Here is a 25,586-nt window from a genome sequence, read left to right on the forward strand (position 1 = left end):
GGAAGAATTTAGCTCTAGGCTTTTATTTAACTCCAATGGTATATATATATATATATATATCTGCCTTTAGAACAGTACTACACTGTTTCAATTATTGTAGCTTTATATGGTTTGAAATCAGAAAATATATATCTTCTAGCTTTGTTCTATTTCAAGATCGTTTTGGGTATCTAGAGTCCATATTCCATATTAGGATAGATTTTTTTTCTGAAAAATAAATATATAAATATATGATAGTTTCACCTAAAAAATAGAAAAAAAATATTCTCTGGTAAGAAAGAAAGCAAAAAGAAATATTGAAATGTTATCTTTAAGTCATCAAAAGCTTGGTATCAGACAAATGAAACTGTTATGTGAAATTATCATTTTTAAGTTTGGATAAATTGCTATAATACTAGATGTCAACCACTAAGCCAAGCATGGGAAGGAGGGATGGGGAGAGAATGGGGTGGGAATCGGGTGGGGGCTAACTGGGCAATGTGTGCATGTATGTCTACAAAAGTTTGTATCCCACTATGATGTATGAATACAGTGCACCAATAAAAAACAAACAAACAAACAAAACAAACAAACAAAAAAAATCATTGTAGTATCACCACAAAGGAAACTAATGAACCAATAAACAACTCATAAGAAAATCTGAGAAGGAAATTATCAATGAGAAAGAGAAAAGATAGTATCCCAAATAATAATAAAAAACTGTTTTAGAGACAAAATGATTATGAAAAATACATTAGAAATCTTGAAAACAAAAGTGGTCATGACTGTAAAATAACTACACTGATACTATAAATACTGGGTTTTCAGAATCAAAGAAAATTAATGAGATAGAAGACAACTTTGAGAAATGTATGAAAATTGCAGTAGAAAGGAAGTACTTTAAAAATATGAAAGAGAGATTAAGAGACATGGGAAATTAGATCAAGCAGCTCCAATGGACATCTAAAAAGATTTTCCAGAAAAAAGGGGAAATGCAATGATATTCTATCAGATAATGGAGAAATTTTAAGACATTAAGAAAACCTATCTGTAAATTAAAAAGCATGGAGAAAAAATATTTCAAAATGCCTTCATTATAAATACACACACACATATACAATGAAAAGCTAAAGATGAACAAAGGTAGCGAAAATAGTGCATAAGCTGTAAGAAGAACAATTATACACAAAAATGGCAATTATTAAATCACACTTACTAGTAATAAGAAGTACCAAAGGAAATCAAAAGTGTCTTTAGAACACAGAAAAATAGGGCAGTATAGAATTCTATATCTAGCAAATCATTTATTTATAAACAAAGGGGCCAGGGTTTTTTTTTTTTTTTTGTGGTACTGGGGTTCCTGGAAGCCCTTCTACCTCCGGGCTACACTCCCAGACCTATTTTATATGTTTGAAACAGGGTCTCTTACACCAGCGCGGCTGGCTTCGAACCTGCGTGATCCTCCTGTCTCTGCATCCCAAGCGTGGGGATTACAAGCATGCGCCACCACGCCCGGCCTGGGGCCAGTTTTTAAAGTTACTTTTGGACTAAGAGTTTAATGCCCACCAATTTGCTTTGTAAGAATACTACTCGAGGGCAGGCATGGTGGAGCACGCTTATAATCCCGCTTGGGAGGCAAAGACAGGAAGATTGCGTAGATTCGAAGCCAGCCTTGCTGGCTTAAGAGACCCTGTTTCCAAATAAAAATATTTTTAAACAAAGGTCTGGGAGTATAGCCCAGAGTTAAAGGGTTTCCAAGAACCCCAGTACCACCAAAAAAAAAAAAAATACTACTTGAGAAGAGAGAGAAATTATGTGTAACAATAGTAGCATAGTAACTGATTAAATATATTCATAAAAGTGATTACCTATTGGTTGTAAAATAATTATAATTTTTAAAGGAAAAGGAAAATACCGAAAGTCTGGGAAAACTACTAGAAGTAAAGTGAAAGGAGCTCAATTACTAGAATGTGTAAGTCAGGCGTGATAGTGCACTCTTGTAATCCCAGCATTTGGGAGGCTGAGACCAGAGGATTGCGGTTCTCGGATAGCCTCAGCTATTTAGTGCTCAGCTACTTAGTGAGGCCTGCAACTCAGTGAGACCTGGTTTCAAAATAAAGAATAAAAAATAGGGCAGGGGCTGTAGCTCAGAGGTCAAATGACCCTGGGTTCCATCCCCAGACCTGCAAAAACAAAATAAAAATAGAATGTCTAAAACTCTCTTATTTGAATAAATAGATTACATAAATTAATAAAAATGTACTATATAAATTAATAGCATGTTATAAAATCGTACAGTTAATAAAATATGTTAATATTTATGATTAGCCAACAAATAGAAATAATATATAGAGCTACCCAAATATTATTAAAGACAAAGAGGGAATATTGCAAATTTTATCTGAACAATGGACAATGTACAAAGAAAACAGAATGCAAATGTAAATAAACTATTCTATTAAAAACAGAGAATATAAAATTAAACAAAAGTTACAAAAATTACATGCATCATGGCCCCAGCTGTATAATTTATGCATGTGCCATACACACATAAGAGAAATAAATAGCCGGGCGTGGTGGCGCACGCTTGTAATCCCCACGCTTGGGAGGCTGAGACAGGAGGATCGCGCAGGTTCGAAGCCAGCCGCGCGCGCTGGCTTAGGAGACCCTGTTTCCAAATGAAAATGTAAAAATAGGTCTGGGAGTGTAGCCCGGAGGTAGAAGGGCTTCCAGGAACCCCAGTACCACCAAAAAAAAAAAAAAAAAAGAGAGAGAGAAAGAAATATACCAAAATATATACGTTGTTTACCATTGGACTGTAGAAATTCATATATAATATTTTCTTCTCTACTTTTTTCAAAATTGTCTAAAGTTCCTATTCTGGACTGATAGTAATTTTAAAATCACAATAAAAATATTTCTTCTTAAAGGAGTAGAAGTGTAACTCACCAGTAAAGATTGTGCTTAAGGTACATAAAGCCCAAATATCAGAAACTTATAAATTTAATGATTGTAAGTTAATGATTCAACACAAGTTAGTTTAAAGACTGGATTTTCTTGTGTATCTCAGGACCATAAATATTGCTTTGATTTGAAGATACAATGTGCATGAGAATATTCTTGTCCAGTTCTGAGAACTTAATCGCCCAATGCACTGGGCATGCTGAGCTGATTTAGGTCATATGGCAAGTGCCCCAGAAAAACAGGGGAACAGAAGTCATCATCTGGCCTGACTTCCTCAGAAAAGCTGCTGACCGCCAGAAGAGATCAAAAGCAGATCCTTGTAACTGAGCTCAGACAACCAGGGAGCGTCCTGGGAGAGGAGCAATGGACGTCTTAGGAACAAGTTGGAAAACTAAACACGGTAGATGTTCTTATAAAACTCTAAAATGAGATTCAGTTGTTTTATGAAAATGTCTATTCTAAAATGTGTTATTTCCTTAAAATTAAAACTCAAGTCTCTAAGCAAAAACCTCAGAAGTTAGGGTGCCGGCAAATGAATAAGTTTGTGGTTACAGGTTATCTGTCTTTATCTTTTAACTTTGACTTTTACCTTATTATGAATAGAGGATATCGATCATTTACTGTATGAAAAGCTTTGGGAATAATGCTTTGCACCACACATTATCCCATTTATGAACAAACCTGATTTCTGGAAAAAAGTATGGATGGGCTATTTGAATTTGCTTAAATTAATTCTCTAATTTGATCACATAAAAGAAATGACTTTTAATAGGCTACATTGATCAAAGTAGTCATTAATTTAAAATATTGTAATGAGATCTAAAATAATCATCCACTTGGCTGGGCTAGATTGCTCACTCCTATAATCCCAGTACTTAGGAGGCTGAGATAGGAGGGTTGCAGATATGGGGACAAGACCCTTAGCCAGCTAGCAAGACCTTGTTTCAAAATTAAAAGAGCTGGGAGTGTAGGTTGGAGGTAAAATGCCCCTGGGTTCAATCTGCAGAACGCAAAATAAATAAATAAATAAATAAATAAAATAATAAGAATAAAAGAAAATCACTCATTTGACTCCCATTGGTCCTGTGGGCTTTTATATCTATTTATATCTATTTCATTCCTAAGAAGGAGATGAGATAGCTTTATTTTATGCATTGTTTATGTAGAAGACTACCATCCTGCCAAATCTTTGTTTCCCATATATTAAATTTGAGTTTTGATTCTCAAGATTTCCTTTCTCATGTCATACATTATCTTATCTTCTATGGGAAGACTCTAATTTTGGAAAAGCAAAAGATCAAGTAAATTATGATTTTTGTCATTTTTAACTATCTGAGTTTGACAGCCTGATAAATTGCTCTCCAACCTAGTGTTATTTTATGAGAGCAAGAACATATAATTGCATTATTTCACAAATTACCGTATCATTTCCCCTGCGTCACTGTAAGCTATTTGGAGGCAAGGGTCTACCTCTGATGTTAACACAGCACCAGTTTGCATTTATCAAAATGCATCCAAATGAGTTCTGCCAACCACAGTAGCATCACACATTCCATGAGAAAAGTGCTCTGTGGTCAAGTAAATTGGAGAATAATTGCAAACCCTTCTTTTTGTAGAGTACTGTAAATTCCTTTCAAATTCAACCTAATGTAGTGGTTTCTGTACTCATTTGGTCATGAAATTCCTTATGTCCATGGTGTCAAATTCCTTCAACCCATGGGCAAAGTGAGGAAGTCACCTTGCTAGAAAAAATGTTACAAAAGGCAGAGGACCTCTCATGAGTTCATATTTCCTCTACCTAAAGGGAGACTGTAGCTAGAGCCATCTCCTTAACCTTCCAAAGCACTTAAAAACTTTAAGATGCTCTTTCACTTTTTTGTCTTCTATAGATACCACACTGTGCAAGCCCCAAACTCAGCAGAGGAAGAGGTATTGAGAGCACTGGCTGTTCCTCCTTCTCACCTCCACGGTCTAGAGTCAGCAGCTCTTCCAGCTCAGCTTCAAGCCTGGAGAGAACTGGCTACTTCATAGCCACATGTACATTCAATACCCATGGAAAGTACATAGATACTGAAGAAAATGGAGTGCTATTCCAAAGTAATGCACCCACTGAGATTACCCCTTCCCCTGCAGCAGGAGCACTGTCCCTCTCCTCTGTCAACTCCCCTGGAAGTCACAATGTCCTGGTATGTTAAGACTAGACTCTTGATCAATTATGAAGTATTTCTCAGTTCCTTGAAATGCCTCTAGTGCCACATCAGTGTGTGTGTGAGTGTGTGTGTGTATAAAATTTCATAAGCAAACCAAAATATTGGCATAATTTTGAGACTGATAAAATTCTATAGCATAAAAGGTTTTTTCTATTGTTTTAATAATTTATTCTTAAATGGGTGGTACCATTATATTATACAAATATACATAGTTTATATGTTATTATCATAATAACAAAAATGAGAGAAGTCCAGGAAATCTTTCTTGGCTTCTATGGATGGGTGCCTGTATGTGAGGCGTGCTGGGGGCTCATCTAAACGTCAGGATTTCTGCCATCTTCAACAGCAACAACTTTGAGCACCTGCAGCACCCAAGCACTGTCTGCCATAAGCCTGATTGAATATATAAGAACTACCTATGAGCAAACTACATAATGGTGTTATTCTGTTGAAATCCACATAAAAATATCTGTGATGTGAACATAATAACTCCCATGAACCTGATTACAGATCAAGATAATTGGATAAACACTTCTCAAAATTGGGATCAAGTCTCTTCAAAGTTATGTCTGCTTCTGGCTTTGGGACAGGCCTAACTAGGCCTCTTATTTACATCTGGCAATACAATATGAAATGAGAAAGACATTTAAAATAGATAACTGGGTGTTCTCAACTCTATGCCAATAATAAACAAAAAGGGGATAAAAGGGTTTTTCATTAGGACAACAAAATGTTTGCAAATTTGCTTCTGTATAAATGCTACTTTCAACTTAGAAATTTAAGGAATTTCAGACTCTCTTTTTATGTAAGTGTTCTTAATTGGCAATAAAACAACATATGTGTTTGTGTGTTGTGACCATGTATGTACAAGAAGACACTTTTGTTTCCAGGAAAGTGTACACGCCACAAAATCTTGAGCAATATACTAAGTGAGCAGGTATTACTTATCTTTTAACAATGATACAATGTGTGTCCAACTATGACATGGTGAATGTCACATAGCAGATATTCTTGGCTATAAAAAGAGATGCAAACTTGATCCTGATAAAATGGATTGTTATTCAAACGGCCAAGAGAGTAAATTTCCATCACTAAATTTCAATCAATAAATATTCAATCATTAAATTTCCGATGTATAACTTTTTTTGGTGGGGGTACTGGGGATGGAAGCCAGGGGCATTCTACTTCTGAGCTATACCCTCATCCCTATTTTTTATTCCTTATTTTGAAACAGGGCCTCACTGAGTTGCAAATGGCCTCACTAAATAGCTGAGGCTGGCTGTGAACCACAATTCTCCTGTCTCAGTCTCCCAAAGGCTGGGATTACAAGCATATGCCACCACGCCTGTCTTGCACAGCTTCTAAAACAAACAAAATTTGGCAAAGTTTTCTTTTGCCAGACACAAAAATATTTTGTTGCACAAGTATGTAAGAGACTGATTTACTTGTTTCAGAAACATTGAAAAGTCTAACTTCTTTCCTTATAAAAAGAATAAATAAGAAAATGTAAGTTCAAGATTACAAGATACCTTTCAAGTCTTTCTTTAGTTTCCTGAGATCCTTCTGAAAATCTTCAAACTTCATCTGTGAAGCCTGAAAAAGGTCCTGTGGTTCCGGCAGTGGAAAGACACACTGTTCTTTTCCTGCATCCTAAATAGCAAAGATGATTTTAAACAAAGCACTTTCAACATAAATTAGAATCATACAATAGCAGCAATGGCAAAAATAAAATCAAAATGAACAGAACACTACCAAATCACCCAACAAAGAAAGAGTAACAGAACATAACTGTAGGTGGAATGTTCTTACCTCATCAAAATTCCGAAGGTAATACGAAACAATGTATGACAAGAGGCTTCTGCTATTGTCCTAGGCAGAAAGACCAGAGTGAGGAGTAGCATATGTTGCAAATTATTAAGTATACAGTATTACTAAAATAGATCCCAGTGAGTCTACAAATGCAAGGAAGAACAGGGCAGTTTCTCTGTGAATTGCCTCAGCTGATGCATCCCAAGAGTGTGATGGCTGGGAGGAGTTCCCAAGCTTGTTCCAACCTAAGCTGCAGGTGGACAGGAGCTTTATTTAAGAGCAGTCCTAACTGTAAATACGTCAGTATTTTTACCCTCCTAAATCAGAATACTTTTTAGTTTATGCAGTGTTTTTATTATGAATTATATTACATTTATGTTTTATACCTATTACCATAAATGAAATAATTAAATATTGCTAGCATTTCTACATAGCTGGAATAGCAGGTACAAATCCAACTAGAGATTGATTTAGGATTTTTAGCATTTAGACTAGGGAAATAGAAAAATATCATTTCACATAAGAAGGAGCTTTTAAAATGCCAATACATATTATTATTTTTTCTATCAGTAACTGAGATTAAAAATTAATACCCATGTGGCTATAAACAAGATGATATATATTGTTCTATATTTTTAAAAAATGTAAAATTGTTTCATACCTAATAGTCTTTAAAAATAGCTTTCACTTCTTTTCTAGTATATTTAAAAGCATTATTTTTAATTAATATTTTTGCTTTGCTCCAAGTTAGTAGTAGATAATTTGAGTTGGAGAGACCAAATATATTTTATTAATATAATTAATATACATAATAACCATATACAATATACAATTAATATGTAATTTATGTATAATATAATTTTTATATAATTATCAATAATATATATTATTTTAACAACAAAAGCTCACAACATGAACTAAATTATCTGGAATGTTTGCTGTATTAAAATGAAATAAATCTGGCCCAAACCTGTCCCTATACTTGGGTGCAAAGTTGGCCTGAAGTGGCCCCATATGTAGTGAACCATAACCCTGCTTGACATGTACAACCATCACCTCACCTAAGAGTGCTCTTAGACCAATCCTAACCCAGCTCGAGGTGTATACGATCATCACCCTTAGAGCCCATCACAGCAGCTGATGAACTTCCAGGAATCAGGAGCTGAGAGCTGCCAGAGCTGTCATCTCTCGCCAGTCAGGCTGTTTCTGTGTCTCTCTTCATTTCTGCGGCTATAAATGAACCTGAACATGCTGGTGTGTGTGGAGGGGAGAAGATCCAGAACCACCTTTGGTCTAGAATCTTCTTTGGTTCTAAAACTTCTTGGTCAAGTAACCTTTGTTAAATTTAACTGGTCCCTCCTATTTTTTTCTTTTTTTGTTAACAGATTCAGCCATGATTTTCCCTTTTATAAAAAGAGCAACAGCCCCTCATAATTGAGTTTGACACAAGAGAGGAATCTATTAAAGACTTCCCTCTTTAGATAGGATTTTCTTGTAAAATGATGAAAGCAAGTTGAAGTCCCTTCTCACCTCTAACTTGTACAACAATTAAAAAGTTAGCAGTAAATTAATCAATTAGTACAATATTTGTTAAGCCTGCTGATAGTCATACTGAGAGAAAAATTCAAGTGATCTAAGTAATAGTTCTGGCCATGAAGGTCTACAAATATTACTGAGGGGTAGATATAGTTACATGTATTTTGTAAAGAAAATACCATTCAGTAAGACTTTACAGGGCTCTTCTGAGAGGGCAAGTGAAGTGATGAAAAAATCTTGCTTCTTGATTCAGTATTTAATCCTATTCTACATTGTTCCCTAATTATTTAAATTAATTACACTTAACAGAGTGTAAGAGGATTGAGTAAATCAGTGCACAAAAGAACAATGATCCCTTATTCATATATAATTAGAATTACCAATATATATTTCAGATCCATTTTTATAAGTTGAACATTACATTGGTATATTGATGTAGTTACACTTCAAGCCACCATATATATTCCAGTACTGGGAATGGAACCCAGGGGCATTCTACTTCCGAGCTACAGCCCCTGCCCTATTTTTTATTCTTTACTTTGAAACCGGGTCTCACTGAGTTGCAGAGCCTTACTAAGTAGCTGAGGCTGTCCGTGAACCGCGATCCTCCGGGTCTCAGCCTCCCAAATGCTGGGATTACAAGCGTGCGCCACTACGCCGGGATCTTATATTTTATTTTTTATTTTATTGTTTTGTGGTACTGGGAATGAAACCCAGAGGCATTGTACCTCTGAGCTATACCACCAGCCCTATTTTTTATTCGTTATTTTGAAACAGGGTCTCACTGAGTTGCAAAGGGCCTCATTAAGTAGCTAAGGTTGGCCATAAACTGAGATTCTCCTGTCTTAGTTTTGCAAATACTGGAATTACAAATGTGTGCCACCATGCCTGGCTTATTATTTATTTTAAAGCAGTGTCTCATTGAGTTGTAAAAGGCCTCACTAAGTAGCTGAGGCTGTCTGCAAACTGTGATCCTCCCATCTCAGCCTCTCAAATGCTGGGATTACAAATGTGTGCCACCACGCCCAGCTAAAAAGTAGATTTTCTTAATTGTTGCTGTTGTCATATCATTTTTATATGCTAGGAATTCAAACCAGGGGCTTTCTATCTCTGAGCTACATACCCAGTCCTTTTTATTTTGAAAAAGGATTTTTCCTAGGTTACTGAGGATCTCACTAAATTGCTAAGGCTGGCCTAGAACCTACGATCTTCCTGTCTCAGCCTCCAAGGTACTGAGATTATAGGTGTGTGCCACCATGCCCGGCTAATAGATTTGGTTTTTTATTAACAAATGTGATGCTGAGAGGATTGCAGGTTGGAGGCCAGACTCAGAAACTTATCAAGTTTCAAAATAAAAAGTAAAAAGAACTATTTCAAAATAAAATCTGTTTCAAAATAAAAAGAAAAAAGGACTAGAGGTGTAGCTCAGACTTAGAATGCCCCTCAGTTCAATCTCCAACACCAAAAATAAAAACCAAAACCCAAACAAACAAATGTTACCAAGTCTATTTGTTAGATTTTTATCCTATGGAAATGTTTATCTACATATATAATAATATTTTAAACATATGGTTATTTGAATAACTATAAAAATAACAAAAATTTAATGCTGGTGGTTCACCAAGAAAGAACTGTGTGCTATTCAACCTTGGAGAAGCATGCTGCCTGACATTTCACAGCTGCTCAGTGGAAGATACTGAATGAGTATATACATACATGTAGACAAACGAACAAAGAGACAATGAACAAAAGAGATTTCTTATGAGGAAGGTTGCTGCGTTCTCCACAAAGGGTTACCCTATGCATTTACATTTCTACAAGCCAATGATTTAGTTAAACTCATTATTTTTAAGACGTGTTTATGGTTCCCCTTGTCATAATGTTCTGTGTAGTGGTACTTTTATCAGAGGAACATGACTCTTTATTTTCCAAGTTGACTTCTCAGACTTCAGTCAGTGACTGTGACCCTAGTCCCTGTCCTTACTTTTCCACTGGCACTCCTACAATCATTTAGATATTAATTTTAAACAAACACAACGGCAGACGTAATATACAAATAACTAGGTCTGCAAAAGGGTTTTGTCACTCTTGCACATGCCAGCACGAGAAAGAAAAGTATTGGAGAAGAGTAGGATCATCTTTATATTTTATTTATAAACTACTTTCCTCATCTTTGTTTAGTTTTCAAAACATGGGGCTATTGACCTCTACTGTGTAATGGAAAAGCACAAATTATCATGTAGACTACCTAATTCACAAAAAATCATTAGTCTTCATATCCCATAAGGAGAGTTATGACCAGAGTTGGTAACAATAGACTGAAAAATATTTATTCTTATTTTAAAATATAATTATTCATGAGACACAGGATTCAAAATCATTCACTTTAGGAGACATTATTATTCAATTGAATCACAAATATCCTATGGTCTACTTTTATCTAGCACGAAACATAAAGAAACTTGATACTATAACATAAAGAAATATTTATTAGAACTGGTTCACAGTCAAACTTACTATTAATATATTTTTTTAAAAATCCTCAATGGTCCTATACCCATTAGTATAAAATACTTACACTGCTTTTGACATCTTTCAGCTTTGGGAGAATGTCTAACCCAAAGCCGTCTGCCTGTCCCCGAGTCTTATTTCCACCGTTCATATAGTTGCCGAAGGCAAGAACCAACCCCAGTACCTGCATTACTCCTGGGCCATTTTTTAATGTCTGTAAAACAGGATAAAAAAATCAATTTTTTTCTTACACAAAGTTGTACCTGAGCCATGAAAAGTCAATGCTATTTCACATAACAGTTCTGGGTCACAACCAAACTTTGTCCTTCATCATTATTAGGTATTTTTTAAGAGCAGCGTCTCTAAAGTTAACTTTAAAAAGCTGTGCTGAGGAGGGGCAGGCATGTATTATGTTTTAAATGGAGAGATGTCCACCTAGTTTATTTCTGTGATGTGAAAGCAAGGCAAACAAATAAGGGTGAAATATAAAAATTACTACAAAATAACATCCCAATGGTTCCTCTGTCTAGAACACACGCTTCTGGTTTAAGTGGTAGAAAATCAAAAAGCAGTTACAAAGTTAAATTTCCAAGTTTAGGTTTACCCCCAAGGAGTGTGCAAGTGCCCCTTCCAGAACATCAAATTTCACTTCAATTTACATGTCACTCCCGTGAAAATATCTTTCCACTTTTCAAAGTGATTTACCACAACCACAACGGGTATTGATTTTTGACAAATTATTCTAAATGTTAATAGTGGTCATTTCTGCCAAACATGTACTCTTCATTTCTAGAGAAACGTTTGTCTTGAGTCAGATGACTGTTCTCGGGCATTTGGTTGGAATCACAACAATTTGTCAAGGGACCATTCGGAAAGCATGAAGTCTCGTAACTGACATGCCTTCTAGTCACATTCGTTGGAAGTACGATGTCTGAGGGGATCGCAAAAAGTGAAGATTTGGTTTTAGCAGAAGCAGGGGGAGGGAAGAGGGGACAGAAGACGCTGGCCACACTCTGGCAGCGCTGTCCTGGAGTGCCCGTGTCAATCTGAACATGTGCTTTGATGCCCAGGCTCAGTTGTGAGGGTTCCCTTCTGGGGACTGCACTCCCTCACATCGAGTGAGAACTTAGAATAAACTAAACGTTTGTGAACTACGAACACGACTGAAGGCAGCCTTACTCCCTCCAGACCAGGACCCACCTCACACAGTTTCTGCAGTAATTCCAGTTTGCGGCGAATGGAGCAAATACTCTCTGAAAACGTCGCCTGGAACAGGATACAAAAGACTCGCTCTGAAAAGTTGGGGATTAGTGACAGTTCATAAAGGAACCTAAGGAGATAAAGCCGAGTAAGAGGAAAAATAGAACGCATGTGAACAGATGTTCACCCTCATTCCATTCACAACAGCCCCGCACTCCAGACACCTCGGCTCCGAGTGGGGAGAGCCTGAAGCCCTCGCAGGCCCCGCCGCGCTTACTGTTCAGGTTTGTCCAGAGACTTGGCATTCTCCTTGTCTTTGGAGGATCGGCCATGCTTTTCAATTTTTTCTAGTTCGTCTGACTGCGCTCTCTGAAAAGACAAAAGCCGAGCAGTTTCTCTAAATCTGGTCAACCGTATTCCTAAGATAATGATGATCTTAATACAGCAAAATTCAGTATTTTCATATTTCTTAGCATCTGTTTGTAGTAAAGATTGACTTAAGTCATGAGGCATTTTAAAGTGTAAATATGTTTAATACAAACCAGATCAGCCCCAAATTTCCCAAATAATGTTATTGACTATTAGTGATCTGCAAAACATTTATTCATTCAAGCATGCTTTAAAACAATCATTTTCCTTTCTTGTTATTTTAGCTGTTTATAATACTCTCTAGAAAGCAAAAGAATCATTTTTGAAATCTCATTTCTTATTCAGAAATCAATCAAATTAAATTTGGAAGTAATTTGAACCTAAGCTTTTCATAACTTATTTATTGTATTACAATCACTGTGTACTGCTTTTTGTATTGGGGGGAAAGAAAAGCACAATTAAATTATTAAGACATGGAGCAAAAATAAAAGTTTTGATCCTTTTGCTAAATTCACTTTTGGGAAAAAAAAATAGCCCTAGGCATATTTTCCTCCTAAGTGTCTTCTTTCACCCTTTATAAATGCAAACTAAAAATTTGTCATCTTAAACTTATTTCTTTATGGAAGAATTTTTATTGTAGGATAGAAGACATTATAGATGTCCAGAAGCTCAAATCTATGTCTTTAATTCTTTTTTGGTGGTACTGGGGATCGAACCCAGGGGCATTCTACCTCCAAGCTATACCCCCAGCCCTATTTTATTCTTTTTACTTTGAAACAGAGTTTCACTAAGTTGCAGAGGGTCTCATTAAGTTGCTGAGAAGAATCTGTGATCCTCCTGTCTCAGTCTCCCAAGTCTTGGGATTACAAGCTTGTGCCACCATGCCCAGCACAAATCCCTTTTTACAGAGCACTTGTGCTATTTTTTATTGATTAGAGCATCTGTCCTTTTCTTACAATTCATAAAGACTTTTCAAAAAAGCTCAAATGGTAATCCCTAAATGCATTCAGGAGTATGAGTATGTTACCAGAGTATGAGTTGGAATCCAGTCCTTGGAACTTAAAAATCCTTTCAATGTTGTTTCTTATTTAAACAAAAGAACAAGTTGGTCCAAAACTGCTGCAGAGGATGGAGCAGGAGAGGATGGAGCAGGAAGGCTCCCTAGAGAACCAATGCACAATACCTGCACAGAACTCATTCTGCCTCCTACTCACTAATTACTTTGAAAAGCGGATTTTCTGTTGTTGCAATTATCTAGACCATCACTTACAGCCACATTGCAAAATGACCTTTTACAGAAGACAATACCCATCTTACTGGTAAATGAAAAGCCAGGGTAAAATTACAAAAGAGTACTAAAGCTAAGAACAGGAACAAGGTATAGTTACTGTGGGACACACAGACCTGCACCCCCACATACCACATCCAGGTTCCCAATGCATAGCATCTCTCTACTCTTTTAAAAGAAAGAAGAGTTCTTATCAAAACAGTTGGTTATCTGAAATCTTCAAGCCCAACTTCATCTGATACCTTGAAACTCATGAGAAAGAAAAAATGCAGTGTGCTATAATCTAGTGAAGTTTTTTTTTTATTTGCAGTACTGGGGATGGAATCCAGGGCCATTCTACCAATGAGAGACACTCCCAGCCCTATTTTTTTTTAATTCTTTATTTTGAAACAGGTTCTCACTGAGCTGCAAAGGGCCTAAGTAGCTGAGGCTGTCCTTGAACCACAATCCTCCTGTCTCAGCCAACCAAATGCTGAGATTACAAGCGTGCGCCACCACGGCCCGGCATCAAGTGAAGTATTTTTGTTGGTCTAACTTTGTTGCTTGAACTTTGAATAACTTGATATGGACTCAATCTAGCTATGTGCTGATGTATAGGGTCAAATAAATAGAAATCTGCTCCATAGACCTACTGGATTTCTTTAACCTAAATGACCAAATAAAACCTCAAGTTGTAAGAGAAAAAGATGGGTGTGGCAAATTTCTATACTATCCTACCCTACGGTTATGGAAGAGGACACCAAGGACTAGCAAACCCCAGTTCCTGTTAAGTCCATGCAGGAGGAAAACAAATAACCAGCCACAAAGCAGTGTGATGGCACTCCTGTAGTGGTGCTAACTAAGCAACAGTGGCATGACAGTGGTGGCTGAGAGAACTGGGAACATTTAAAATCTATGAATCGCCGGGCGTGGTGGCGCATGCTTGTAATCCCCGCGCTTGGGAGGCAGAGACAGGAGGATCGCGCAGGTTCGAAACCAGCCGTGTGTGCTGGCTTAGGAGACCCTGTTTCCAAATAAAAATGTAAAAATAGGTTTGGGAGTGTAGACTGGAGGTAGAAGGGCTTCCAGGAACCCCAGTACCACAAAAAAAATCTATGAATCATTCTATAGAGGTGCTAGGAAAGAGATGATCAGTCCCAAGTCAGCTGCCCTTAAGTCATGGATCAAGAGATCCTTGGGGATGAATGACAGGAGTCAGCCACCTACAGATCCTAGAGAAGACTTGCAAGTCACAGAAGAAGAGGAGGTGGGAAGAGAGCCAGGAGAGATGAGCGAGCACACATTGAAGGTGGGTAGGGCTGGGATGCAGCAAGAGCCCCCATGGCCCAGACACCAGCACCATGCTCGCTACACCTGGCTTCCCCAGATGCCAATGTCATGCTCTTGGCTTTCAGCCCCCAGAACCATGAGAAAAAATATGCATATATTAATATATGTAATATATATTAATTATATATAATATATAAAATATGTATAATAAAACATAGTAAGGAATGAAGGAAAGGGGGAGGGAGGGAGGGAGGGAGGGAGGAAGGAAGGAAGGAAGGAAGGAAGGAAGGAAGGAAGGAAGGAAGGAAGGAAGGGTGGTATACTCGAACCATGGAATTTTACTGAGCCATAAAGGACAAAACTATGTCATTTGCAGGAAAGTAGATGGGAATACAGAATATGATGCCAAGTGAGATCAGCCAGTCTCAGAAGGCCAAGGGTCCTATTTTTTCTCTCATATGTGGAAGATAGAGAGGAAAGAGGAAATGAGATTTCAGGCAAATGATGAGAGACACCAGTGGAACAGTGGAAGGGGCTGGGGAGGAAGCTGGAGAGGGTGGAAAGGAGGACTGAGGAAGGACACAGTTCATGCAGTGCTGTGTCCACATCTGAAGGTGTCCCTGCAGTCCTCACTGCCATGTAGAGGAGGGAGAGGGCTGGATGTGGAGGGAAACACACCAAGTGCTGTGGGCACATGTGTTTGTATCACTTTGAGCCTTGCTATGATGTATAATTATCATGCACTAATAAGGTATAAAAATAACTGGGGTACAATGAGGATGAAGAGTAGGTTTAGAGAAGTCACCATGGGACAAAGAGGAATGTTAGTAACCTCTTACATATCATCAAAGGGAAGGCCAACATTCTGGCCTGGGTCTCCAAGGCCGAGGTGCGCCTGCCCCTTTCCCAGGCCCTTGGTGTGGTGAGTGGCAGGGTGGCCGGCGCCCTCCACAGCAGGAGGCTCCCCATTAGTACACACACAATCACCCCTTAGTCGGGGACTCCTCTTCTGACCAGAGGCCATTTTCCAAGGATACCTCCTCTAGAGTATGAAGTGCCCCTAAAATTTGACATCGATTTTTGTGAATTTCTGATTAATGTCCTTTCCACATAGAAAGTTCTATGAGGGCGGAACAATATCTAAATCTCATCAAAGCCCAGTGTTGGCACTCCTAAAAAGCAATGTCTATAAGAGCAGCTCTCACACTTCCTAGACTCAGGATACTTTCTTTTTCTCAAAATTGTATGAGGTCCCAAGAACTATTTGTATTTACCATATCTGATATGAAAACTGACAAAGACTTAAAATACCTAATTTCTTCAAAATAATCACAAAAATCCATCACATGCTAATAATATAAGTCACATACTTGAGTTTTAAAACTTGCACTTTAGAAGAGTAGCAATGTTTATATGTTTGTAATTCTGTTTATTGTCTGGATTTATAGCTGGGACCCAAATTTGCTTTTGCGTTCTGTCTGTTGTGATGTGTCAGTTTGGAGAAAGGATAGAAAGAAAATCCAGCTTCACAAAAGGGAAAGTTAATAGTACTATCATAGGTTTTTCACCCAGGGAATAGTGGGTACCTTTTGATGTTACATTAAATTAGTTACAATGTGGACTCTAAAAACTATTGTCAATTTTTTTATACTATGGTACATAAAAATTTATAGTTTTGTCTTGCAAAATGTTGATTCACTGAGTTACACAGAGACTTCCAGGTGCCACTTTAGAATTCTAAAAATAAATTTGGTTCTTTTTAGTATCACCTGCAATCTCATTAGAATTTAAGTCTTTAAGTGTAGAGAAGCTGTCAGTCTCATGGTGTTAGATATAAGATTTCCAAAATTCTACTTTTCCTTTAGAACTTGGATTTTATCATTGGCAACAACTACTGTGAGTTTTGTTTTTTTTCCTGAAGTGACTGGCTCTTTTGTTAAAAAAAAAAAAAAGTCTAGAAAATACCAAGGTATGAATAATCCCAGTCTTCTAGTTAGGTTTGCAAACAGAAATGCTATCCAATAGAAAAAAAGTGAGTTCAATTCACAACTTACACAAGTGCTTTTTATGAAAATAACCCTTATGTTTTGCTATTTGTAGAAACACTTTTTATGTACTTTCCACTTGGTAATACATGATATTAAAAAGACACTTATGAGCGGAGTTCTAATAAAATTAACAAATTTTACTGCTCCTTTGAGGAAACTGGCTTTTCCCTGCTAGTGCACAGCAGTAAAGAACTACAGTGACAGCTTAGTTTGGTGCTTTGATTTATGCCGAGGCACCGGCAATCGGGCCCACCACTGCCATGTTAGTCAGCTTTGCACTGCTACAGCAAATATCTGAGACAGTAGATTTATATAGAGAAAAGGTTTCTTTTGGCTCCCGTTCTAGAGGTTCCAGTCCATGCCACTGGCCCCACTTGCAGGCCTATGGCGGCACATTGTGGCAAGAGTGCAAGCCAGGGCAAACTGCTGGCCTCCCAACCAGGAAGCAAAACTGAGCAAGGAGGCGCCCAGTGTCCCACAATGCTCCTGGAGAGCTCACGCCCAAAGCCTCAGAACTGTCCCCCAGCCCCACCCTTCCAATGCACTGCCCTGGAAGCCCAGCACAGTGCCTCTGGGGGACACAAGGTGCAAATGAGAGCAGCTGCTTCTGCAGGCTCAGTACAAACATCTCATTGCCAAAGAGTCGAACAAGATCTTAGTGCTACAGTGATGAAAATGGCTTTGAACTTGCAGACCTCCCTGGAAAAAGAGACTGCAGGCATGCCTGGGCATGCATGGAGCCACAGTTGAGAACCAATGCTGGGTGGGCTTCCTGCAGCTGATGACTACATCTTTCACCCCCACAGGTCAGCGCCGCTCGTGACCAGCTCCACTCGTGACCAGCTCCACTGTCCCTTGAATGCCATTAGTACATCTTGGAAGAACACTGTCCAATAACAAAATCAAAAATACTTTAAAAAATATTAAACAAATATGTCCCCTCTATTTACATACATCGGTCCTAGGTCTACTGCTGTGTTGAATTCTTCATCTACCTCAAGTGTATGAGAACGTTAAATTTGCTTCCTTTGTCTTCTGTGCTGGGTATCCAGGTTTCTTACAATTTATATGGCAGGCATGTGATTCCGTGCACAATCACAGCTGCTCTTTGAGTATGTCTCTGATGACAGACAAGTGAGGTCCTCCCTCCACTCACATGCACATTTGCACATTGAACCTCTCAGAGCGGAGTCCAGTTCCAAACCCCATTGTTCCAGAATGACTGCTTCTATCAGCACAGCTAAGGACATTCTTTAAGGGAAAGAAACCTCCTACTTTCCTTGAATTATCAGTAGAAAAAGGCCTCCAACACCAAGTTTATATATATATATATATATATATATATATATATATATATACACACACACACACACACACACACACACACACACACACACACACACAGGCTCTGCCCTATGTCTCCCATTATGTATTTATGAAATTGGTTATTCTGGACTCAAGCGCAATAACATATTTATTGCTGATTTTTTTAGTCACTCAATTATTCTAAGATTCCATAGCTTGATATAATTTTGATATTCTCAGGTCAGCTTGACAAAGCTTCATAAATAAGATTAAGGCCTGTGTATCAAAGTCTATGTTAGTTCTAGATAGATGAAGAATTCAGTGCATTAATTTGATGTCAAATTTGCTCTGCTTTTTTAATCTACCCACACATGTAAGCTATTGCTCCAGATCTTCTGCCTAGAATATGCTTCATTTGGCTTGACTCGGGTTGGCTTAGATGGAATCTTCTCTGGAAAGCCTGTTCTGTCCATTATTGTTATTTTTTCTCCAAGGTGATGACAAAGACCCTTCTATTTGCTTTTCTCTAAGCTGTACCTACTACAATATCTTACTGGTGATACATGCCCATGCATGTATATATCTCTATCCTTTTTTATTTTTATTTTTGGAGGTAAGGTCTTGCTAAGTTGCTGAAGCTACCCTCAAATGTGTGATCTTCCTGCCTCAGCCTCTTGAATTGCTAGGATTGTAGGTGTGTGCCACTGCACCTGGATTCCCAACACTTTTAAGGAAAAATACTTATGCATTATTATGGAGCCCCTTAAAGTATACTTTTGCACATTACACATTCAAGAGTTTATGGGTGGTCTATATACTATTAGCTAATTTGTACCTCCTCTAACCTTGAAAACTAGATTTTTTTTTGGTGTGTGTGGTGCTAGGGATTGAACCTAGGGGCATTCTATGTCTGAGCTATATTTCCAGCTATATTTTTTATTCTTTTTATATTGAAACAGGGTTTCACTAAGTTGTAGAAGGTCAATGAAGTAGCTGAAGCTGGCCATGAACGTGCAATCCTCCTGTCTCAGCCTCCCAAGTACTGGGATTACAAGTGTGCACCACCATGCCTGGCAAAAACTAGATTTGTAAAAGATATACTTCTTATGGTGCACAGACTCACACTATAGCCCCCAGATCTTTTTTCTGAAAGTATACTAAACAACTTTAGTATCTCTAAATACTAAGAGGAACTTGAAAAATGGTAGTCACATATACTACAGCTACCTTCAAGTTGCATATCTAATGGCTGAATGGCTTTTCAGGGATCTGAGAGTATAGAATATTTAGCCATATGTCGGCAAACATGAGAAAACAAACAAAAAACCAGAGCCAAATACACATGAGATGCCACCTGGAACCACTCAACCTCCTCAATAAGTTCAGTGAAGGAAAACATGATAGGAGTTCTACATCCTTGTTAAGAGAGCTGACTCTTTATTCCTTTAATAAATTTATTGCCCAGTTAAATTTCAGTTGTTGCAATCCTAGGCAATAAGGAGGGAAGGCTAATGACCCTCTCGAGCATAAAACATCAAAAACATCAAATATTTTTACTATTCATGCATAATTTCAAGTCAGGACCTAGTTTTTGTAATAACTGAGGTTCTTAGCAGACATTTACAACATAAATCACATTTGCTACCAGTTAAAAACATTCTCTACTTTATATGGCCATATACAGGCCAAGTCCAAAAGTCTTCTATATACTGCAATATTTCTGGTCTTAAGTGCATTCATGTAACATCCTCAGAAAAAGGGAATTTAAGGATAGTCTAGTGAATGCTTCTGGCACCAGGCTGGAAAAATGTACTGTTTGCTAGTCCAAGGCACCATTTCCTAATGCTTTCCTATCACCATGGAAAAACACTGGGAAATGTTTGGGGTATGTGTGTCAGAAGAGCCAGTCCTCCCTCAAGAACTGGGAAGTTATGACGGAGTGGATGTGTGATAAACACTTTTTTGTACTCTCCCAAGCTGAACCATTTGTGAACATTCACAGAGAGAGAGAAGCAAGAGGCAGGTCACAGAAGAACAGGATTTATATAAAAAGGATGGCTGGTAGATAGATGGGGAACTTCAAACAATCCAACACCACACCCAGAGATGGACTCAACACAACTGTAACAGAAGAAGCAGCAAACAGGAATCTTCATTGTTGAACACACACACACACACACATACACACACACACACACACACACACACACACACACACACACACACACACACCAGCCAGCCAGAATCAAATTTAGGATTAAATCAACATGGAAGTACTATTTCTACAAATACTGTTTTTCACTAATTAAGAGTTTATTTATTCTCCATCCACTTCTATAGAGAAATTGAGGGTCTTCTTTTTTTTTTTCCTTCAGTACTGGAGATTGAATTCAGGGTCATTCTACCTCTGAGCTATACCCCCAGTCTTATTTTATATTTCTTATTTTGAAGTAGGGTCTCACTCAGTTGCAGAGAGCCTCACTAAGTAGCTGAGGCTGACTGCAAACCTGCAACCATCCTGTCTCAGCCTCCCAAGTACTGGGATTACAAATGTATGCCACTATGCCCAGTTGAAGCTCTTTTTTTTTTTTTTTTGATGGTACTGGGGTTCCTGGAAACCCTTCTACCTCAGGGCTACACTCCCAGACCTATTTTATACTTTAAAAAAAAATTTGGAAACAGGGTCTCTTAAGCCAGCAAGGCTGGCTTCGAACCAGAGGTATCCTCCTGTCTCCACCTCCCACGCACTGGGATTACAAGCGTGCGCCACCAGGCCTAGCTGACGCTCTTTTTAAGTAGTGGAAACTTTGTATACCTGTTCATCTCAGGACAGTACATACTGAAGACAGGGCCACATCAATAGCTCGATCAGCATTTCTCAGGAGGATGTCATGTAGGCGTGGGCACGATATAGCAATTCTCCCTCTGCTCTTTTCATCCAAGCAATATTTGGGTTCCTAGCCATAGACAGATGCCTGATTTCTCTTTCTCAAAATATCAAAGCACTTATGATCTACCCCTCTTCTGGGGGGGGCATAAAGTACCCCATAATATTTTTTGTTAAATTATCTTTTTCATAGATTATTAGCACTTGGTTCTGACATTTTAATTAAAACTGTGTGCATATTTTAGCTGTGTAACAAAAGTTATATTTCCCCTAGAGAAGTGGCCAATAGGTACCCAGTATGCTTCCCAACAGTATACTACGTACAAAGATGTCAGATGGAGCTGGGTCAGGCCTGTAACTTAGTACTGTGAAGGCTGAGACAGAAGGATCACGGGTTTGAGGACAACCTCCGCAATGTAGTGAGATGCTAATGCAACCCTATTTCAAAACAATAAAAATAAAAAGGACTGGGGGTATAGTAGCTCAGAAGTAGAATGTCCCGTGTCCCTGGGTTCAATCCCCAATATCTATCTATCTATCTATCTATCTATCTATCTATCTATCTATCTATCTATCTCCCTCTCCCTCTCCCTCTCCCCCTCTCTCTCTCTCTTTCTCTCTCTCTCTCTCTCTCTCTCTCTCACACACACACACACACACACACACACACACACACACACATACACACACACAGGGAGGGAGGGAGAAAGGTATATATTGGAAAATAAAATGTGTATATTGTATGCATAAAGACTTTTTCAGGGGCTAGGCGTGGTGGCGCACGCTTGTAATCCCAGAGCTTGGGAGGCTGAGACAGGAGGATCGCACAAGTTGAAGCCAGCCTCAGCTACTTAGTGAGGCTCTCTGCAACTTAGTGAGACCTGTTTCCAAATAAAATATATAAAATAGGTTTGGGAGTATAGCCCAGAGGTAGAAAAGCCCCTGGGTTCCACCCCCAGTACCACAAAAATAAAAAAAATAAAAAAAATAAATTTTTCAGGGTACTAATAATGTATGTCATTTTATATAAATTATTAAAAATATTTAAATATCCTATAATATATTTTAATATACACAGAGATCCTAAAAATAGACCTGCTAGGAATATCTAAGAATTACCATATCTGAACTTTATTAAGGGTTTGCCATTCTGGAAAAAAAGCCAGTTTTAGCTTATATACTCAAGGTTATTATGAATATAGGGAAAAATACCTTTCTGCTTCATTATGTCTTCTTATTCAAGCATACTTAAGCATTTTTGGAATTAAATGCATCATATAACCCTATAAATTATTTTGTTACTCCTGCTTTGTATTGTGTACAAACATTAGATGGTTGGAATTCTACATGCAGCTAGAACACAGTACCCACTAGCTTCCCTAAGGATCACAAAGCTGGTTGCTGTATGTGTCTGCTGGAGGAGGCTGCCCTGGAGGAGTAGAACTGAGGGCTGCGGGCCAGGTCTAATGGTGTCCAACTAGGATGGCTCACGTTCCCGCAGCCAGCTCACTTAGTAAAGGCTTTCAGAAAGAAAAGATGAGTGCAAACACTTGTGACTCAAAGCACATGTGGCACAATGCAGAGAGATGGCAAATGTCAGGGGTTGACTTCTGTAGTCATTCAAATGAGATTCATGGGTGGGAAAAGAGGAGAGGTCAGGACCAGGAGAGGTGCATAGCCTTCTAACAACAACCTCTCTCTGAATCTCCTTTACTGACATATATGGAAGACGTTAATCTTGATGTGCAGAGATGTAGGTTCTGGAGGGAAGTGTGTGGGGCTTCGATTCAACCAGCTGAGTGACTGCATCTTACATGGGGACACAGATTCTATAAGACACTGTTTGTCAGAGATTGCTATCACAACCATAACTAAACAATAATGTTTATTTAAAATAAAAAATAAAAGCTGATCCTCAAATTAACTTTGTGGAACATCTGGTTACAGAATAACTTTCTTCTATGAAGCAAAATTATTAAAATCATGACTTCAGAGAAAAAGCTTCTGTTAAAGAGAGCCTGTCAAGGCCCATGTTCTAAATACTGTAACTACTTGTGCACACTCATTTGGTAAACATTTTGTAGTGCTTACTATCAATCAAGGTGATATAACACTAAGGGGAAAGAATTTTCAAGAGCTTGGAGAATATGAAGGTAAAGGAAATCAAGTGAATATGTGCGGAGTGTCTAGGCTTACAGGTGTTCTGAGGATGAGGCCCATGTCGCAATCAGACCCTGCTACTTAAGACTTGACAAAAGGAAAAATTATCTCAGAAGTGAGGGATGAGAATTGACTGTTCCCTAGATGATGAAAAGGAGGACAAAGTAAGTATAAGTCTGTCAAACAAACAGCTGTTGTCAGTGCTTTGGGTGGCTTTGGGAAACTGGAGGGGGAGGTAGCTGGAGGGCGTAGAGTGCCAAGATGGTAAAATAGACAATGCTAAAAATGAATGCGTGAATGAGTGAATGAATGAATGAATGAATGAAGACATGAAAAAGAGAAGTGTTCAAGCCAAGTCCAGTGACACATACCAGTAATCCCAGCTACTCTGGAGGTGGGGACAGGCAGATTGCAGGTTTGAGGCCAGCTTCAGCAACTTAGCAAGACCCTGCTTCAAAATAAAAATTTAAAAAGAGGCTTGTGTTAATCTCAGAGGTAGAATTTCCCTGGCTGGGTTCAATTCCAAGTGCCAACACACAAACAAACAAACAAACAAACAAACAAACAACAAAGGTAAAAAAAAAAAAAAACCCTAGAAGTACTCAGCAGCTGTCCATAAAAAGCAAACAGTCACCACTAACAACCCAACAGTGAACACAGAGATGCTCTCTGCTCTAGAATGAGCTGGCCTTTGGTATACCAACTGGTCAACCTAAAATGTCACTTTATAAAAAGAAGAAAAACATATATAAAGAATTCTATGTTTTTTGTTTCCACTGCAGCAGTATTAACCATTTTAACTCAATTTCCAGGAATTCATGTATTGGTTTATCCAAAATAAGCATAGCTATCAAACTATCAGTCAATAATTTTATGATTTGGCAGGCAATATCACATCCTAGATGAACAAGAAAGAAATATAATTCCTGGTTTTTATTAATTCCATCGAGTCGGTCTGTAAGTGATTCAAGATCTAAAGCTTTCATTTTTAATCCTGAAGTTCACCTTAAGCACGTTTATAGTTGAAAATGAGCACACTTGCAGGGATTCCATGAACCAGCTCAATAAAACCATGAAATATGAGAGTATGGCTTTAGAACAGCTATGATGAGAAAGTCAATACTCCTATCACTTTTGTTTGAAGAAACTGATGATTAAATGTTGCTTAAAACATGAATCAATTAAATTCCTCTAGGAAGTTATGGGAACACAGATGGTTAATCCAATTCGTTTTCATTAATGTAATACCTTATATACTTTTGAGGATGCTGTATCATGTGGCACACACTATATCCCTCTTCCAGATTAAAGTTTATGGCATGTCAACTACTAACCTAAGAAAAGATTACTAAGACTCTAAAGCATGCCTGTGAAATCCCATGCTGAGAAGTGTAAATTTAGACTCCTAATTCTTTCTACCCTACCTGCTTTTTCCCCTTCCTTCTAATTGGATTAGAACAGCTTAATTACAAAGGAGTATGGAAGTTTTCCCCTTCCTATATATATATTTTTTTTTTCTGCAGTCAAACTTCTTGTAGGATTCACTTCCAAGATTTGGTTTTATCTTAGAATTTAGAACTTTTATTTCCTAAGTACAAAATTTTAAAAACTGAACCAGTTTCAGAAAAATAATTCAACTAATAAGTATACATGGATATTTTACAGAAACATTTTTACATGATATCAATTATTCAATACAGTAAACAAAAATTAAGAATGCACCTCAACTACTCTCCTATCTCCAGCCCCACAGCCCATCCCTTGCCACTCACCCCAGTAGCTCACCACACCATATAAGGAGTATATTTTGAGGGTTGAAAGCTGTGTATTTAACCAACTGTAAATATTATATACTACTTATGAAAAGACTTTATGAATTTAATGAGAGTCAATAATCCTAAATAAACTATAAAACTTTTTGTTTTTAAAACCTTGCTAGCATGTACTGGACTTAGTAACTATGTGGTTTTACTAGACTTTAATTCCTCAGTAAACAGGAATTGGGTCCTCATGATTGTGGTGTTTGAAATTAGGGTGTGTTTAGATTTGGA

At 37.9% G+C, this 25,586-nt stretch overlaps 1 protein-coding gene across 2 annotated transcripts in view; it reads right to left on the reverse strand.

The window, feature by feature from the left end:
• FMN2 (formin 2) overlaps positions 1 to 25,586 on the reverse strand; it is a gene marked incomplete at both ends in the record, with an annotated part of 296,940 nt that overhangs the window by 93,789 nt on the left and 177,565 nt on the right. For both annotated transcript variants that reach the window (XM_080698425.1, XM_080698424.1), the window contains 5 exons: positions 6,683 to 6,803; positions 6,963 to 7,022; positions 11,077 to 11,223; positions 12,210 to 12,339; positions 12,487 to 12,578. In XM_080698425.1, coding sequence (XP_080554551.1) covers positions 6,683 to 6,803; positions 6,963 to 7,022; positions 11,077 to 11,223; positions 12,210 to 12,339; positions 12,487 to 12,578 — 550 coding nt within the window. The remainder of the gene's footprint in view (positions 1 to 6,682; positions 6,804 to 6,962; positions 7,023 to 11,076; positions 11,224 to 12,209; positions 12,340 to 12,486; positions 12,579 to 25,586) is intronic.

Source organism: Muscardinus avellanarius, assembly GCF_963383645.1.
Source record: "Muscardinus avellanarius genome assembly, chromosome: 7".
Classification (NCBI taxonomy): domain Eukaryota; kingdom Metazoa; phylum Chordata; class Mammalia; order Rodentia; family Gliridae; genus Muscardinus; species Muscardinus avellanarius.